The sequence below is a fragment of the Numenius arquata genome, chromosome 19 (assembly GCF_964106895.1).
Source record: "Numenius arquata chromosome 19, bNumArq3.hap1.1, whole genome shotgun sequence".
NCBI classification, from domain to species: Eukaryota; Metazoa; Chordata; class Aves; order Charadriiformes; family Scolopacidae; genus Numenius; species Numenius arquata.
Genome location: NC_133594.1, coordinates 8,727,450 through 8,747,498, shown reverse-complemented (window position 1 = coordinate 8,747,498; position 20,049 = coordinate 8,727,450). Strand labels below are relative to the sequence as shown.

The window sequence follows — 20,049 nt, the reverse complement described above, 5'->3', positions numbered from 1 at the left end:
AAGATCAAAGATGAAGAAAATTGAGTCTCACTGCCAGCAGTACTGAAATGCAATTTTAATCCCAAATACAGACTCTTCCTCACGTTTCAGACTAAAATCAGAAACTAGATTAAAAAGATACTGAAAGATTAATTCCACTGCAGGCCCACTCTCCTGATGTCCCCCAACCTAAAACGGTGCCAAATCTGAAAAGTAATTCATAATTTTATCAAGGAACAAACACTTCTCAAATTATTCTGGGTTTCCAGGGCACAAATCACAGACGACTACATGGACATACTCCATTTAAAGCCAGTGAAGTGCAGAAGAATAACACCTTGACATACTGTCCACTAAAAGCTGGGCTTTTTTGGTTTTGTTCTTCTTATTTTTGCCAACACTGAAGAACTAGTTTTCCATCAGACAACAACTGAATTCTCTGAAGGGAAACAACTAAACTCCAGTTCTTTAAATAAAACGGCTTAACAGAGCTGAGGTTTTCTGCAGAAGCCATATGCTCCTCACATAACTCTCCCAAGCCCTATTCCCACGGAGGAATAGCATATTACTTTGCTTTCAAACAATCCCAGTATGTTTGGTGGCAATTCACTTGAGGTAAGGTGATAAACTGGCAAATCACTCCCTAAGAGATGGGTAATCAAAAAGTAAATTTGTGTAAGAGAACACAGCACCGCAAGCATTCATTTACATGATGCTGAGAAATGCACTCACAGCACATAGAGACACCCAGGCAAGATCTAACACAGCAGCCTCGGACACCGCCGGCAGCAAAATCAGTGCCCCAAGGGTGAAAGATTCTGCTCCTGCTTTAAACTCTGCAGCCCCTAAAAGCCCTTTGGCTTCAAGTGATGGATCCGGCATAGCGAGACTAAATGCAGATGGGTATTGATGCATACTCTACCCATGACTCTTAACTGCAGTACAAGCAGAGCCCCCATCGCTCTCGCCCTTCCAAAGGGTACGAAAATGCGGCAGGTAAAAACCCAGACGAGTAAGAAGCAGCACAGAAATCAATACCCTGACATATTAACCACTTTTTAAACTGTTCTCTCTGTAGCATAAGACATTTACCTTGACATTATCCCCTTTATTTGTTTTAAAGGCTCACAACATTTCTTGTTAAATTTATTCTTCCTTTATCATAAGCAGGATAATAATACAAGTAGCCTTGAGCAAGGTCACAGGAGTCTGAGAGATAAGGAGAGTTCATCTGCAGCTCTGAACATTAGACCATCCTGACTTGTTGAACCAATAAACTTCCCCTTAATCACTTACATTAGACATTAAATGTTAATTAAGCATGTGCTTTATAAGCCTTAAACTGGAAATTTTCTTTCTGCCACTACTGTTCAGTCCCAAACACATCGTAACCTTCCCCCCAAGCACATGGCCCAGAACCTGCCCCAGCGCCCAAGCGGTTCAGCAGTCCCTCCGTAACGACATGTCAGTCACCCTTGGAGCATGACGGCCAACATGCCCTATTGCCCTTTGGCAGTTTTTAACAAGACCCCAGGCTGTTTCAAGCAGACAAGCTCATGGGGCAGGAATCTGCTCACACGCACTGTCTGCAAAAAGCAGCTGTTGGCCACCTCCATCCCAGCTAGGCAAGCCCAACCTCCCCAGCAACTCGCAGGCAGACCCGGTTGGGGAATTTGTTTGCTTCTTTCCATTTCATAAATCAAGATCTGCCAAGAAACACAGCTGCTTTGCAGAGCAAAGCACACTGGAAACCACTGCTCACCATTGCAACGCTCACCCTTCCTTCCCGTCTCCATCATCTGTCCCCTGGGTGTATTTGTCCCATTCCAGCAGAGCTGCAAGGGCAACCAGCACTTCTGTCCCCACATTAAACTACTTTTGTCTCCCTTGTTCCTCTTCGCATTTCTGCAAAGAGCATTGGGAAGAGATCCCCTGTCAGGCCCTTGATCTGCACAGCAGCAGAGCTGCCTGTGGCAAACTCACTTTCTGGTTCTTCCTCCTAGAGAAGTCACACAACATCTCAAAATGGCGCTTTTTTTTTTTTTTTTTAACTTCAGAAAGCAGCACAGTTAAACAGCAGACACTGATCTCTGCCAAGAACATCTTTGGACTCAAAAACAAGGAAAAACACCACCCAGGCAAAGGCACCAGAACGAAAGAGCCCTCCACAAAGCGAAGGGAGGTACAAGGATGCTCTGCAAGGACAGCCGACTCCAAGATGTGTTTGGAAATATTGCCGGTCCACATCCCACCCAGCATCCATCCTGGGGACCAGCCCAAGGCAGCAGCACAGCCAGCTGAGGAGATGGAGAAGAGGGAGGAAGAGGCAGCAACTTTGACAGGGGAAGAAGCTGGATCTGCAGAGACGTTCCAAGCAAGCTGGTGACAGGACAAGCACTGGTACAGCTAGGGACAATAAAGGTGGTCCAGTGGCTGAGGGATGCTCCTCCAGCCTGTGCTCCAGGGTCGTCACTGAAAACCGAGCTGGAAATGTTTTCCCAGGTAAATCTGTGCCTGTGCAAAGGCCAGAGCTTCGATCAGCAGCGGAGGAGGGATTTTGATTAATGAGATATTGATGACATGAGAAAACAGCTTAGCTGTTCATAACCAGGACACCACAAAGCAAATCCTCACATGGTGTAAATCAGCATCACTCCACTCAAATCCTAACAGAAGAGGGCAATTCATTGCAGGGAGAGATCCTTCTCCTACACATAGGAAAACCACAGTCTCAGCACATGACAGTTGGCGCATAAGAAGTTATCAGGTCCTTTGTTTGGACATGATCCTTGAAAAGCAGCCAGCCAGGATGAATGAAGATGCCACTGAGCAAGAATATTTCAAATTCAAGATGACAACAGTATTAAAATAACCAGGAGGCAAGTATGAGGGAGTCGTGCAAATAGCTGCCAGCTTTAGGCAAAAGCAGATGGAAGGATAATCTGAACTACAAGTGTGCAGTCCCATCCCTGGGGAGCCTTACAACACAGAAGTAGGAAATACTTGGGAAAGTTAGAAGTCCTGCAATTAAAGTTCCTTCCAACTTAATCCAAACAGAAGAGACCTGTGCAAGCCAGCACAGCTGGGTACGCACAGGTAGAAAGGGAGCTGAAAAACTTTTCAAAAACTTACTGCAGTTAAAAGAAGGGTCAAGGGGGAAAAAAAAAAATACAAGCAGGATCAAGTCTAATTAAAGGAGCAAAAATAAATGACAGCTAGAAAAAGGCAGGGGCTATTTTCATACGGAGCAAAGGGTCGCTGGCACGTATTTGCAGAGCCCCAACACCCAGAAGGGAGGGAGAAAAGAGGTCCTTTGTGAGCGGGATGGGGAAGCATGGGAACGCAGGAGCCCTGGGGTAGCTCAGAGGCATTACTGTACTTAGCACAAAAGAGAGAAACAATAGAGGGCAAAAGGAGACGGGGCTGTTTATTTTTCTGGGCATGGTAGGCAAGGGAGGGCTCACAAACAGAATTGGGAGAGACACTGGGAAAAGTGGCCACTGAGGAAGAGAGAGCCCGGATAACAGCCTGAGAGGCACGGGGACCACCAGGTTAAAAACGGGGGAATCCTAAATTGGGCATAGTTAGAAATTCTCTAGTAACTGCTCTTTCCCTAAGGTAAATGGCAAACTGGCAATCTGCTTAAAGAATTGCTACAAGCTATCTTCTGAAAAGAAGAACACGGGTATTTGAGAAATGCTAAGGATTGTTAAAAGGAATTACCTAGAAAAGCCCTTAAAAGAATGTGCCCCCTTTTCATATGAAGCAAAGCACAGGGTGGAAACAAAACATTTTAAAATACATCCACAGTTATTGTTTCTAAGGCTCTGGATGAAGCCTCTCAGCTCTGCTTCTGAACCAGGTCCTGCATGAAATACCAAGTCAGTCCCTGGAGCTCTGCAGTTCCCAGGGCCAGGAAAACAACAGCAACCAAGAGCTACACTCTCTTTAATTTCACTTCAATTTCATTGAATTTCACTGAATTTTTAGAGTTGGAAGGGACCATAAAGATCATCTAGTCCAATTTCAATGGGAACGTTTTAAGATTCACCCACCCCAGTTTCCAAAAGCACCAGGAGCCCAAAGCTTTCATTCAGAGAGCTGTTGAGCTGAAATTCAGTCCTTTATTGCTTTAACTTGGGCACCCAAATCCAGCACCCATCCTTGGGGCTCTGCCACCATCTGAGCAGAGCAACTTCTCTACAACCCTGTCCAACTTGGGTACTTCTGTGATTCCTGTCCCCAAAGAGCTTGAGAGCTTATCAAGTCATTGTGCAAATAATAACTAAAAAAAAACCAACAGCATCCTCTTGCAGGTAAATTAAGGGTGACTCTAGAGCTCACTGGAGGGCACACCGAGAGATGCCCCAGCAAGCACCAGGACACCAACCACGCCAACAGCAAGGCACTTCCCAGGCAAGCTGCCACCTTCCTACCGTGCACAGCAGAAAAGAAATCCAAGACAAAGTTAGTTTTTTCATTCACCAAGCCATTCTTCCCCCAGAAGACATCCCTCCCTACCAAGACCAAACCCAGCTCTTCTCCGTGAAACCAAACAAAGACCAATTATCCTGCTGAAAATCTAGATTTTTATACTGCCCGGAGTCACAGCTTCGTAATCGCATTTCAAGCCATGGAGCGTGTGGCTTCACCTCACCCTGGTGAAACGGAGACAAGAATCACCCCGTCACTTCAGTTCAAAGTCTGGTAGTAATTAATTTCATCGAGTTTGACATTTGAAATAAATGAAGTAAGGAACACGCTTCCACCATCTGGAAAAGTGCATGCTGACACTTCCAATCATTTGTGCATCCACTGGTAAATGTGTATAAGTAATGTTTGGTATTTTTACATATAGAGAGAGAAGGTAAATGACACATCAAGGCATCAATCCATGCAGATGAGTACAGCAGCCCAGCAACACTCACACAGATAAGCAAAAGGCATGTTGAGTAGTGGAAGAAGCCAAACGAGGTAAGGAAATATTTGGAAAACCGGGACAAGACAAATGCCAAAAGTTATCAGTATATTTTGAGAAGACCAATTTACACACAGAGCATCCTTGATATTCTCCCCAGTGCTAAAATAAGCAATATACGAAGTACTTTTACTACGGTATACACAATAGCTTAAAAGTAATCTGTGTACAGTTTATACTCCCTCATTTATTACTCAAAGGGAAGACAGACTTTTCATAGCCACAGGAAAACAAACTTTGTCCTTACAAAAGGGCAAAGAGGTCACTTACAGCATGTTCCTCTTCCCTTCATTAACATGCTGAGATATCTTCTCCAGAGCAAGGAGAAGGGAGGAGACATTCACTTTGACATTAAGACAGACATCCTAGAAAATACAACATCAGCTACACAGAAGACTCAAATCCATGAGAGCCTTTTCCCAGTGCCATCTTGGCTCCTCCTGTCCATTCCAGGTGGATGCAGAAAAGTCCATAGCTAAATGCATCCATAATAGATTAAAATAATTTCATATTAAAACCAAGATATTACAGGTCAAATTCACCACTGTGTCAATTCAAAGCAGCTGTAAATCCAGATTAAGAGTTGCTGAGGTTGGTGGCATGAAACAGGAGTGGAACATTAACCAGGAACAACCAGCCTATATGAAAAGCAAAGCCGATCTCAGACCAGTAAACCTCACCCATGCCAACTACACCACTTCCCTCCAAAGTGCTGATCCATCGCTTGGCGGATTTCCAGGGGCACAGATGAGGACTGGGGCTCGTCTAGAGCAGGTTATTTCACCTCCCAAGTCCTCTGATGATTATTTCTCACTAGGCTTTACATCCTAGAAGATTTTTCCACATGCCTTATTTAATCCTGTGTCAACTGACGTTGCCCAGGCACGACACACCTGCCTGCATCAACACCCCCTCTGCTATCATTCATCGCTCTCTAAAATGGAAAGAAAAGTGCGGAGACAGATGTTCCCCCAAATACATTTCTTGGGGCACATCTGCAGCTTTCAGTCCTCAGCGTAAGAGAACCCAGTTCAGTTTCAGAGAAGCTCCCCCTCAACTCCCACATCTATTTTCAGCCTTTCCATTGACAAACATTTCCTATAAGATACTCTGGGGCTAGGCTTTTTTGCCACCATCAGAAAAAATAATCAACTTGACCCAACACGTCCCAGCGGGGACGGCTACATTGGGACCCAAATCCCACCCGGTTTCCTTAGAGGCCACACAAGCAAAGATGTGGCGGATTTCACTCCCCCAAAAGCAGATGTTTCAGCTTCATCCATAAAAAGCTGAGTCCCGGGCCACAAATTGGCCGGCTCTGCTCAGGCAGCAGAGGCTCAGCTATTTCCAGGCTCGCAGAAATCGTGCTCATTTTAGCAGCGCGGCTGTTCGTTATTTGGGATGAACGTCCCCAGGGCAAGGAGGGCCCCGGTTTGTCTGGCCAAGGCTTTGGAGAAGGGAGCTTCAGGCGGCAGAGCATGCTGGGTTACTCAGTTACTCTGAATGTGCGGAACATCTTTAACTGATGTTCTGACTCTGAACGTTTCAGAGCATCTCTGAGTTTATGGGTGTGAATTTTTAAGTATCTTCAAATGAAGAACCCAAAATTCTTTACAGACACTTCCACACCCAAAACGAGCTCCAGTTTTGGTTCTGGTTCCTATTTCATAGGAAAATCTTAGTCAGCTTGGTGTTATTCAAGCCTATTCCCCATCGCCACAAGAAATCACACTGCATTTCCCCAAGCTGAATCCCAACCGGTTCTATAAACGCTCCATAAACTGCCAAAAAAATGCGGGCCTGTGGGCAACGAAGGCAGCAAGTGAAGAGCAGCGGTAGAGAAGGGACGAAGGGTGGTTTTGTGATTCAGGGCTGGTGACGCTATGCTACTTCATTGCCCGAATTCCCAAGATCAACAGGAGTTGGGTCCCAGCCCCGCATCCACCCGCAGCTCCACGTGGATGGGCTCTTGCAAGAGCTGTAAGAGCCGGACTCCCAGCCAAGCAGCAAAAAAAATCCCGTCTCTGCCCAGCCACAGGGACCGGGGCCAAGACAAAACTCAGCGTGTAAGCGCCGAAGGGTCGGACTAAGAATCCTAGCCCGTGCACGGGGCTGAGTTTCCCCTCGGTGCACAGGAATCCCCCCGGCAGGGACCCCGGGGCTGTGCTCTGAGCCTGGGCACAAAGCGCCACATCCAGCATCCTCGGGCACTGCTGTCTGCCAAAGGCTTCTTGCCTTCCCCATCGGCGGAGCAAAGGGCTGATCCTGCCTGGTACTTAGCTCTGCTCCCGGGGAGCATCTCGAAGTCAGACCCTGCTGTGGGAATGTGGAAATGTTGGGGAAAAAAAAAGGTGGTGAGACATTACAGAGAACTTAACCCTCCGCGCCAGCTCTGGCAGCAGGGTTAAGCGTGCCGGCTGCCTTTTCTATACATAGTCTTGTAGGACAACGGCCTCCAGTGCATAAAGGCTTCCTGATATAGCTCTTTAATTACAGAGCACTGGGAAAATTGATGTTTCCAGAACAGATACGGCCCTTATTGTTTTTCTGGTTTGCATCCTGCAGGGAATCAGAACTGAAGCTTAAAAAAAAAAACACCAGAGCCAGTTCTAAGTGCTGTTCGCTCCTCCTTCCAGTCCCAGCTCCTGAGGTCAGCAGGGAAAGCATCCAACAGTTGCAGAAAGACAGATTGTTTTAATTTAAACATTTGAGAGAGGCAGAGTGAGGGACTTTCTCCCGAAGTGTACAAGACGTGATAATATGCCTCTCCCCGATCCCTGCAAACCCTTGCAAGAGAACATTCCTAGCAGTTTTCCCTATATGAGCACTCGCCAGCATGTGCCAAAGGCAGTGACCAGGATGAAAGCCGCTTCCTCCTCCCACCCTCATGTCGCTTTTGGAGCACAGAACTGATGAGGGGATTCTTAGTGATCTGCCCTCCCTGTTACAAAAAGCAGAATACCCAATAGGATCAAGAGAAAAACAACACTGGCCTCATCAAGAAAAGCCTCTGCAGCCGCGGGGCTCCAGGCGAGCAGTCCTTATCCTTCAAGGAATCGACAGCTTTCCAAGATGAGACACTGAGCAGCCCATGGTCAGGGAACAGATGCTGTACTCGGGGGATGGAGAGACTCGTATCTTGTAGGAGACGCCCCCCGAGGGGCACATTCAGCGTGGCTCCTGCCCTGCAGCAGGATTCTCCTGCGTGGTGACTCCCATGGAGTCTCACACATCTCATGCCAGCAGCCACGTCCCACCTACAGCAGCCAAACCCCCCTACCCGTCTTATCTATCTGCAGAAGGCTTCAGCTTCCATGCAATACCAAAACAAGGGCTCTAGACCCAGCGCTTCACTGCACAAACCAGGTATGGTCCTTCCACGCACACAAGCTACAAGCCATCAACTCCTGCCTCGTGACACCCCCAGGGCAGCATCACGCCACTGTGTCCCCAGCAAAAGAGTCCAGGTTCCCAGTCATTTGATATCAAAGGAACGTGTGACTTTCTGGCTAGTCCCCTTGCATCGCAGCTATGCTGGTAAATTCATTCAAAAGTTGTTTATGGAAATGATCTTACGTTGGGTGGGCAACAAAAATGTTTGGCTTCATTTTCTACTGAAGGTGTATTTTGATGGGGAGGTTAAATCAAGATTCTGAAGCTTAGAGTTCTTTTCTGGAGGAATATCTGTTTTACACCGGAGGAATGATTTCAGAACAGAAAAATCCAATGGCTAGAAATCAAAAATGTAAATATTTCTATGTACTGTCTCTCAGGATTCATATTCTGCCAAAATACCAAAGCAGTGCCAGACAATATGCAGGGGTGTCTGCCACAGCACAACCCTCTCAAATGCGCTGTGGATGTTTCTTTTTTAGGACAGTGACAAGCAATTAGCTAAAATGCCGATAACGCCAAAGGAGGGTGTTTCAGTCATGCAAAAAAGGAAACCCATAGGTACAGGAGCCCATGACTTAAAGAAACTCTACCCCATTTAAAAAGGAAAAAAAAAAAAAAAAAGCAGCATTTACAACTTTTGAACTGGCTTCTGTTTTCTGGCCTCCCGGCCACCACTGCTGTTTTATGGAAATTGCCCCAGCAGTATCAATTAAAGGAAAATCCTGGCCAACTCCCCATCCTATCCCACCCACTTGGCATTAACCCATCCATAGCTCACCGCTCCCCCAACCCACCAGCCACATTTCTATTTTCAGCGCTCTGCCAGTGTGGTTAACCAGCTGCCCGGGGCTTGTCGAATGAAGCTTTGGGGCAGGAAATTAAAAAAAGCTTCATGTACAACCGGGCATTTAATCAGGCCAGGGCAGGGGATGGGTCCGTGCTCACTTCCAGGTACCCTGAGGGCTCCCACATCCCACCACCCTGCTCCAGTGCTGCAGCTCCTTCTCCCAGGATGGTGTGGGATGAGCTGGGACCCTGCCAGCCCCCATGGCTCAAGGTGCACACGTTTTCCCCACCAGCATTTCAAGAGATAACACTGTCCCGTGACAGCACCTTCATTACTAACCCTTACTCTAAGCGCTGGAGGAAAGCAGCCTGGCTGAGCACTAGCATCTCCACATTGATTTGGAGGCCTTTTCTGGGTACCACTGGGTATATAAAGCAGCTGAGAACAAGAGCTTACTAACCCTACAGGCTCCTGCTGTTTATTTTGCAAAACAACAGCAGCAGCAACGAGCCCAACACTTCCAGAATATCACCCTGATTTTCTGTACACAGCCAACAGCAGCAGCTGCCTTTGGAGCCCCTGGCAACTACAATTGCCAAATCCCAGCTCCAGCCCCTCGCTAACTTTTAGGTGCTTGAACACTTCAGCAGATCTCAGCTGAGATTTACTCTTGTAACTCCTTGAAAGTACAGCGAAACAGAGCTGTTTGGCACCAGCTGAAACACCTGGCTTGGAAGCTCCTTTTTTTCCATTTCTTCTGAGCAGAATGACACTTGTATTCACAGTGACTCATCTCCTTGACCTTTCTATTCACTTTTAATGGTGCAAGCTGGAAATAAGGGCATACAAACAATGCATTCATTATTCAGCTGGTGAACTGCAGCCCTCGGACCAAATCTCTACCCTGCAGCAGACAAGAGCACACAGAGTAGACATCTCATTCCAGCACATCTAGGATGAGCCCCCTCCAAGGCCACACAAACCCACTGCTTAATTCATATTTGAGGGGTGCAGCTGAATGAGCTTGTGCCCTATCATTAAATAAAAAAATAATAAAATAAACACTGCATAAAATGCTGCAGGAGTACAAGAGATCCTGGGAAACTGGCAGTGTCATCTCCAGGAATTCAGCTGCAATGAATTCTTACTTAAGTATTGTCTTGGAAACAAAAAAGGGGGTGGAGGGAGGAGCAGCAGAGGAAAAGAGGCCAGCGAGGCTCTCCGTGAGGATACACGAGCTCAGCCAAAGCACAGCTCTTTCCTGTGCACCCACACTCAAAAAATAGAAACTCCAGCTGACATGCAAATGAAATTCTAAATCTGGCCACTAAAACTGCCTGACAGTCCCTTCAAGCAGGGACTCCAGCAGACCCCTTGGTGACCTCGCTTCCCTCCCATCAAAGTCTTACAGCATTTCCAGCAGAGCTGCAAACTCCCCATCCCTTCGCAAGTTATAGCGGGGAAGTGCAGAAAGGCCAGGAAAAAGGAGGGATTTAAACAGTGTGTTTAAAAGCTGAGCCAGGGGAAAAAAAAAAAAACCACATATTACTTTATTTACTCTGAAAGAATTAGCATCTCCCTGGCTGCAGATGCACAGTTTGATCCTGGCAGGGATGGCATGTGGGGTCATCCCAAGCCAACAGTAAGATTTAGCTGTATTTAAGCCAGGCAGATCATTCAGGTCTTCAAGCTCCAGCTTCCTAAGGAGAACAAGTGGTCCCCCAAGGCACCCCCGCCCCTCATTAGGAAAAAACGTTGCCTAACTCATTTGGGTGACATTGCTCAGATCAATGGAAAAGTTATCCCTGACCGCTGCAAGACTAAGGCTTGGCCTTCAAATCTTTCTCCGGTGAACCTAAGAGCAGCAGGGCTGAGCACCAGGAGGATCAGAGCATCAGGCGGGGGGGGGACTGAAATCAACCCAAACCCATCGGGATGATTGCACTTGGCCCCCAGCCTGTATAAGGGCAGAGCACTCAACAACAAAATACACTGGAATTGCTGTCTTACTTCAGCAAAACAGCTGAATGTCACCACCCCAAAGCCAGCTTGACACCAGTAGGGATATTGGGCTTCAGGATCCAGCACCCCACTTCCATCTCCATCCCTCTGCCTTCCAAAGGGGTTTTTTCCCCAGTAAACTGAAGCATGTTTGTGGCTGCTCGAGAGATTCTCTACCTGCTTTGGGTTTCATTTATGCATCTAATGCTTTAAAGTGTTCTGAGAGTAGTCATTATAAGGCCATGGTGGTCTGTATTGTACCCCACCATATAATCTGCAATAAATCTGTCCAAATCTGAAGTCAAAATCCAAATAACCTTCTGGATTTGCAGCGAGAGGCGCTAATGTTGCTTGACAGGGGAAAAATCATCTCAGAGAGGAAAAGTAGTTTTAAAGTAGAAAACTCCTAGACCACAACCACTAACATAACCTGAGGCAGAGGGATGAAGAGAGACTCTTAGAACACTTCAGTACTGGAAAACACACGTCTTGTTGGCGTATCACCATTACGTTTGTGTTAAAGCAACACCTCAATGCCAGGCTCCATACAGGGAGACAGGATCAGGCCCCAGGGCACGGGAAACACAGAGGAGACTAAGGGCTGCAAGAAAGTCTGCGGCAGAGGTCAGGAATGAGCACTGATGTAGCTCATTCCACTCATTCAATCCCCAAACTATCCTTTTTCCCTCTCCAGCTTATAACAATCTTGAAGGAAAACTCCAGCATTGTAAATGCATTAATACCATTTTCCCAGTTTCAAAAAATGACATCTCCCAACATTGTGAAAGCTTCCAGATGATGCTAAGAATCCTGTTGGATTCTGGAGAGAAAAAGAGCTCAGACTCTGAGCAACCAACCTCAAAAATGCCTTTTGTGTAGCTCCTTCATTTATTTTAGAACTAAAGATTTTCCAGACACATCCACAGAGAAACCACGGCATCATTTGGATGGTTCACTCAGTGCTAAGCTTCATTTCCAGAGCCTTGAAACTTGCCAGTGGTAACCCAGTGGCTAATTATACCATGTTGCCAACTTAAGTTTTTCCATATGACATTAGAATTTAACAAAGTTTTTCCATTCTTTCACATCTCAACATTTTTCCCCCCCCGGTTTTGGTCATTCTTCCCATAGTGGGGTTTTATTTATTTGTTTTACACAAAGGTTTATTTTATTTTATTTTTAAGAAAAACTGCCAGCTTGCAAACTCGGTACCCGTCACATGAGCTCTGATTTATCTAGTAAAAATACGAGCTTTGACATACAGCACGGCCAGGCTGCAACTGGAGAAGATGGAACCCCTCCCAAGTAAGCCAGGAGGGCAAAGGAGAGGGAACACACTGCCTACACTAAAACCAGCTGAAGGTCTAAGTAGGTAACAGGCAACACCAGGAGGCAGAAAAAAAAAAAAGTCTTAAAGGTCTGAAGAGTGCATTCTGCTTGTCTTAGTCAAAGATTTGCACCCACAGCCACGCCACAAAGCTTCTAGCTCAGGACACCACTGTGTCTTGCTGATGCTCAGCCAAAGGGGAACAGCCAAACTCCAGCAACAAAACTATTTCCTGCTACAGATATGAGGCTCTGGCTTCTCCAGAAAGCAGAAGACAGCATCCACCTGGAAGGATTTCCCTTCCAAAAAAATCTCCTAAAGCTTCCCCAGAAAGCCACCGTCTCATTAGCAGGGAATAAAAACGTACCAACATCTTTAGACTGCTGTTCCCGATAGCTCTGTGCAATAGCTGCACTCCGAAGGGGTCATAACCAGAGAGAAATCAGAATAAAAATAACAAGAGCCAAAAAAAAGCACTGAGCAGTCCAGAAGAACATAACCAAGCACAGAGAAGCCTCCACATCTCAGCAGAACCAGAGCTGTTGCATCAGCCCTCCCTTGGGGCTCCCCACCACATCAGCCGATCCAAGGGGAAACCCCATTTGTGGGGACAGTGTCTCCCAATGCGACACCAGAACCGGGTCCTGCTGCTTCTACAAGACTTGCCGTATATCCGAGGTAGACGGTTGCGCTCCATACTAAAAAGAAGCTCAAAGTCAATGACCTGTACAGATAGCACAGGGAAACCAGCGGAGATTATAAAACTGAACTCCAGAAGAAACATAACCCGTGTGCGCACATGCCTTTGTGGTGACACTGACTTTTACTGTGGGACAAATCCTGCAGATCTTAAATTTGACCCGAGTCCAGCAGATGACAGTTTCGGGCCCCAGCATTCCCAAAACATCCTCAACAGTAGCAGTACCAGAGACCTGGGGCAGAGTCAGGGCTTTCCTAAACAGAAGAGTGGAAATCTACACTGGATAAAAGCACAGAACAGGGAGAGGAAGAAGTCTTCCTCCACGGGAATAAAGTCTGAGAAGAGGTGTGTTTTGTGGTTCATTCTTGGTTTATTTCCCAGACAATTCTTCTCTCATTTTAAACAGTAGTTTCCATTTACCAAAATCTAGGCAACTAAAAGTTATAATCATGTTTTCAGCAGAACCCAGATAACGCTTTAAACCCTTCTCTGCAAAATAATTCATTTTATAGAATGATAGCTGCTTCCTGAGAATAAGACTCCTGCTAAACAAACCAGGCAAGAGCATACGTGGGCGAGCGTGTACACACGTGATGAAGTGCCAAATTTATCCTTGTAACGCAGCAGGGATTTCCCCCGTCTTCGGGGCTGCTACACTTCAAAGTCAATTCACACCACGGCAGAGCACCAGCTCTTCCCAAATCACTCCAGACCCGGGCATCTCCACCCCAAACCATGGCGTATGCAGACTGGTCCTTACTGTCTAATGCCAGTGCCAACCAGCAAGAGCCAGAAAGGCTCTTAATTCTATATTCTGGAAGTCCTTTAAGGCCAAATAGTCCCATCTGTGACATGCCCACCATCTCTCTGAGCAAGGTCCCAGACCCATCTCTGCACCTGCAGTGTTTGCTGCCGTCCGGCAACGCCAGGGGGTTCTCAGCTCCCCACTCTTCCCAGGTTCCACCGTTCTCCAGACGTATCCACAGGCAACCACGCAAACACACATAAATAAGAAAACCATGAATCACCATGGCGATACCTCATTTGAGCACTTTTCTACCCTACACGCACCGTTCCCCCTCCCTTTCCCCTCATTGTCCCTTGTAGGTTTGCTGGGCCACAAAGCCCCTAACCCTCACTCTGCTGGGATGGAACCATCCCCAGCAGCGTCGCTCCGTGCAGTTTTTCCAAGCCTGAGGTTTTCATGGTGACACGTTACATCGACTGGCCACCCGTTCTCCGCCGGCTTCGGGAAGGGCAGCACCGCAACACAGCCCCAGCACCCAGATAACGTGGGGAGAGCACAGGGAGCAGGTCAAAGCATCCAGGGCACACAACAAAGTAATTGTTAAAAAAAAAAAAAAAAAAATTAATTGCCAAGTTGCTTTACCTCTACAGAAGAGGAAAAAAAGCTCAGACTGAAGAAGAGAGTCCTGGAAAGTACTCCCACAGATTTATATCTGAAGCCTGGACAAAACTCGGATTATTTAAAACACATCTAGAAATGGCACTTCACACAAACCCCTCTGCATTAGTGGTGCAGGCCACAGCAGGGCCTTCTGCTTCTCAGAACTTGTTGCCACGCTTGGGCTCATCTTAAGGAGTGTATCTGTAACTCAAAGCAGTTGGGAGAACACAGACTCGAAGTCTATGCCCCCAAACCAGGCTGCAGGACAGACGGGGAAACTGAGTCACCAGAGGAGAGATGGACAGACAGCATCAGGACCAGACCTCATCTTCAGCGTTAGAAGAAAAGCAACTGGGCACGTGCTACCAAGGATGACAGGACATTTATGTGCCATTAGGGTTTGGCCCTCTGGAACAGTGGCAAAGATTTTCGTCTTGGAGCTCCAAGTCAGAATTAAAACCACCTTGCTGAACATCCCAGAGCACAGCTGCTTGTACCACACACGCAGAGAAACGCACTCAGATGAACTTCTCTTGGGAACCCCCAGGAGGCTATTCCCAGTTAAACAAGGCTCACACTTCCACACCGGCATCACCCTCCCGCAGCAGAGGTGGGAGATGGGAGCAGGAGCCACATTTCCGAGTCACACCCCAAAGGATTCCAATAGATATTGGAGCATCCCCTGCAATGCTATGATCCGCCTGCAAGTTACGGTGAGACAGAAACCTGCAGGTTAGATTTGCTCTACATCAAGAAGAATGAACCTGAAAAGTCCATCGACGACAAAACATAAGGGGCAAGGACAGTACCCATTTAAAATAAAGATGCACATCCCCTTTACAGTCCCTCCCTATTTGTTCTGGGGCAGACTTTACGTCTGTAAGCAGAGTTACACCAAGCCAGTTTTGTTTATTGGATTATCCTTGCTCTTAAAAAGAGGGTTTATATGTGAGGATCCAGTATTAGAGACCCAAGCAAGCAGTGCCAGCGGGCGAGCCCATGCTCTTGTCCCTCTTTGTATGCCAAAAATCAGCAACTCTTCAGCAGGTTTTGCCTTAGAGCTACCCCTAAAGACCAGAGATGAAAAGGGATTTCTCCCATCCTCAAATAATTGTCCAGACGCTGCAGTGCTTTGGACTGAAGAACCAAAGTTCCCCGTTAGCTTTGGTGGGAGCCGGCAGAACCAACCCCTCAACCAAGAGTCTGAAACCAGCTCCTGCATCCAGCAACGGCTACAGCACGGCCAGGAGCCTTCAAAAAGCCTCGAAGGGAACGGTCAGCAAAGAGTTTTTATCTTGACCCCAGCTTACATGGAAAAATAATATATTACCTCAGCTGAAGGCCTCTCCTGCATCCCCTGGATAGGGCATGTCTGACAGCTGGGTGCTTTTAAGTTACAAAGTCCTGTTCCAATCTGGCAATACATTGACAGCATAATCCAGATTTTACACTGGAAATCAGATCTGCCATCAATTCCAGACTTATAAAGTCATATTTCTTCTTGTAAAACAATATCAGCACTTTTGATTGGCAAAATATTAAACAAAACACTTCTAACTGGCTGGATAAAGACTTTATTTTTTATTTTTTTTTAGCTCGTTCTAGATCACTGGGGAAGAGCCAAGGAGAGAAGCAACAGATGGTAACAGGATACTTCATAATTTCCAGCATTTTTATTTCTTTTAAAGGACATGCCATGTATTCTTATTACACTTTTCGTTGCCACTAAAGGAAACTGCTCCTTCCAAAAATTTTCACCCAGAAACCTGATTCAATTTTATAGGGATTTGTAAAAGCAGAAACAGATTCCAACTTTGTCTGTGGGTTAGATTTTTGTGTGACATCATCTGTTAAAATATGGGAAAATGTGAGCTGGAAGGGCAGTGTTCAGAGGCAGTTCAGTCCGTGTCGCCTTTGACATTGCGGTTTCTCTATTTTTCTGGAAACCCTCTCTGCTGGGTTTCTTCCCTCTTTTTTGGGGGGGCCACCTGATGGATCTGCTTGGGGAGAAGATGGCAGAGAAGATTCACCTCTCTCCGTACAGAGAAGCCAATTGAAATGAAACTGAAACAGAAACAATCTGAGCTGAAATAAAACCAGAGAGAACTTGGAAAGATTAAAAAAAAAAAAAAAAGAAAGAGCTATAAAGAGCATTAGTCAATGCCATCAGCAGTCCCAATCTGACTCCTCCCTCATTCAAATTATTTGATGTCCTATTAGGAGGCTCATTAGGAAAACTCAAAGCCTTTCACTGCCAGAGTCATTACTTGGAGCTGCACATTGGCCCTGCAGAAGCTCCCCAGCCACCCAGCGCAGCATTCGCTCCGGCCAGCCCTCTGCTTCCTCCAGCTGCAGCCCACAGCTGGACCCAAAAGTTCCAGAAAAGTTACTAGGTAACTTTAAAAGGACCCAGGTCTTACATTGAAGCTGTCTATACCGACAAGCAAAGTGTCTGAAGATGCTCAGAAACCATTAGAACACCAGCACAGACAAAAGAAAAAGGAAAAACTTAGTCATCTTTTCCTTTGAAATACTTGAGGCTTGGTAATAATTCAGTTTTTAATTAATCCAAAGTAACAGGGCGGCCTGACAAGCTGGCTGCACAAAAAGGGAACTCAAGAGGAGCTAATATCACGCCAGTATTCTTTAGTCAGAGAAAACTGCTCTAACAGTCCAGGACTTCTGCAGTTCAACACAAACTCCTGCGGCAGCTCCCGCTGCCGTTAACTTTTCCCGCAGCGATGTTCTGGAGGTGTTTTACTCATTGACTATCAACTTCTTTTCCATCTCGCTCAGACTTTGCAAGCAAACCATCAATGAAAGCATTCCTCATACGCCCACCTTTTTTTTTTTTTATTTTTTTCTTTCCTTAAGGTCATTTTAAGAACCTAGAAATTACAATAATTTGCAATCCCGCTGCTATATGCAGAATCCCACACGCATTTGTCCTGGTAACACACAACCAACCCCGCAAACACCGCTGCTTGGGCTTCCCAGGGAAAAATACCCAGAGCATGCAAAAAAATCAAGCACGAAAGCCAAATCCCAGACAGCTCAGCTCTTCGGGGCGCTTCTCGGTTTCTCAAGTTACCCTGCAGAACTCCATCTACTTTTAACTTTTCAGATTTCAAAAATCAGCTACGCCAACAAACCCCTTCTTAGTCTCTCCCTTGAAACACAATATAAAAAAAGACCTCAGGGCGCTGATGCCTTCATGTGACCGCTACAAACCCAGAAAACACTCTGAAAACACAGAGAAAACTTTTTCAGCAGATCCCCCAGTCTCCATCCGCCCTTCTCGGGCATTTCGGAGCCCACCCGGGGAAGGCAGACATTGGGAAAGCAGAGCTCTCGGAACGCACTCAACCCCAAAGCATCCACTTTGTGAAATGAAGTGATTTAGTCTCCCTCCTTCCCTCCCGATTGTAAAAATGACATTCCAGGGGTTATTTTCCTGGCCGCACGTCTAGTGCTGTTGCACATCTGGTGCTTCACAGAGCTTCCTCTCGCCACACTCAACGGCCGCAATTTTAGGGAGAAACCCAACAAACTGGGGCTGGCGAGGCGGGGGGGGCAGAGGACGCCTTTGGGGTGCGGAGCAAAGCGGCTGGAAAGCTTTTGTGTAGCGAGATGCGCGGAGGGGAGCGCAGATTACTGCAGGACAAAAAGTTTCTTCTCCTCAAGGAGGAGGAACTACGCAAGAGGAGAGGTTTCCAGTCGACTAAATATACATTCACACAGATATATACCCCCGCAGATACATCAAGAACCAGAGCCTCCAGAAACACATCCTGACTTTTGCTCCAGAAAAAAAAAAAAACAAACCAAAAACAAAACCAAACAAGCTCAGCAACAGGCAGCTCGGCTCTAAGAAAGGCGAATAAAGTATTGTTTTAAGTTTTTTTTCCCCCCTTTTACGGGCCCCCTGACAAATGGCATTCAGGCTCGGGCAGCTAAAGGAGGTTGGGTGGGTTGGTTTTTGGTGGGTTTTTTTTTTTTTTTCCGGAATGCATTGAGTAAGGAAAAAAAAAAAACCCCAAACTTTTTGCCCCGCACAAAAGCCCCTCGCCCTTCCCACCCGCACGGTTCCCCCCCATCCCGGCCCCGCAGACACCCGCTTCCCTCCCGCGGCTACCGGGGCTCGCCGCCCCGCTGATGGGCCAGGATGGGCGGTGGAGGGGAGGGGGGGGGGACACACACTCGGGGGTCGCTTACCTGCCCGGCCGAGGGACAGGGCACCCAGCAGCACCAGGGCAGCGGGTACCGACCGGCTCCGTATCCAACTGCGCCTTTTCCACCGCGTGTGCGTATCCATGGTCCACAAAAAAAAGGGGCACCAGCTCGGGACAACTCGGGGCGGGGGGAAACCAATAATATATATATATACACACAGACACAAGCGAAGAAAAGCTTCTCAGACCCCCCCCGCCAGCCCCCCCCGGAGAGCAGCCGCTTTATAAAGCCATGGGGCGGGCGGAGGGCTGTCGGGGGCTCCGCCGCGCTCACTCCCGGCCCCTGCCTGCTCCTGCAGCGAAAAAACTTTTCTTTCTCTCTCTCTCTCTCCCCCCACCCCCCTTTTCTTTTTTTTTTTTTTTTTTCTTTTTTTTTCTTCTCCCTTCTTTTAAACCCAAGGCAAGAGTTTGTCAATCTGGGAGCCGAGCAGCAAATCAGGGCCGGGGGGTGCGGCCCCCAGCCCTGCCCCCGGCCCGCCCCGGCAAGTTCGAACGCTGCGGGGCTGCGGCATCGCCGCCCCCAAACCGGGGTTATCCCTCCCCTTCTCCCCCCACCCCCCCGGGAATTACCCCCAGCTGGAGTTTTCTCTCCCTTCCCCCCCTTCCCAGCTCTTTCCATCCCCCGAGGGAGATAGGGCCCAGGGCATGTGGAAGATTTGGTCAAAAAAAAAAAAAAAAAAAAAGCAAGGATTTGGTAAAAAAAAAAAAGCAAAGATTTGGTCAAAAAGAAAAAAAAAGCAAGGATTTGGTCAAAAAAAAAAAAAGCAAGGATTTGGTCAAAAAAAAAAAAAGCAAGGATTTGGTCAAAAAAAAAAAAGCAAGGATTTGGTCAAAAAAAAAAAAAGCAAGGATTTGGTCAAAAAAAGAGAAAAGCAAGGATTTGGTCAAAAAAAAAAAAAGGAGGCTGCTGCAAAAACGTGCAGGCAAAGGGTAAGAGTGCATGGAGTGGTGAAACCCTTTCCTGACAGGTTAAGCAAGGGGGAGAGTAAGGGCTGAAAGTGCTGCTGGCCCTCAGGCTACAGGCACAGCTTGTCCCAGGGTCCAGTCGCAGCACCCCTCTGCTCCCATCGCTCTTCCTCACTGTGCCGCTGAGCACCCATCACCTCGTCACACCAGTGGTGGCTGATGCATCACACTGATAAACAGCAACTTTAAATTATTTCACTTGGTCTAGCATCATATAGCAGCAATATTAGAACAGTACTGTAAAAAAAAAAATACCTCAAAACATGAAAGATAAT

The 20,049-nt window shown here is 47.0% G+C and overlaps 1 protein-coding gene across 2 annotated transcripts in view; it reads right to left on the bottom strand.

The window, feature by feature from the left end:
• The window catches only part of COL5A1 (collagen type V alpha 1 chain), a 154,446-nt gene extending 135,447 nt beyond the window's left edge, over positions 1-18,999 (bottom strand). For both annotated transcript variants that reach the window (XM_074161155.1, XM_074161156.1), the window contains exon 1: positions 18,792-18,999. In XM_074161155.1, coding sequence (XP_074017256.1) covers positions 18,792-18,891 — 100 coding nt within the window. In that variant the 5' untranslated portion in view covers positions 18,892-18,999. The remainder of the gene's footprint in view (positions 1-18,791) is intronic.
• Positions 19,000-20,049: the final 1,050 nt, after the last annotated feature.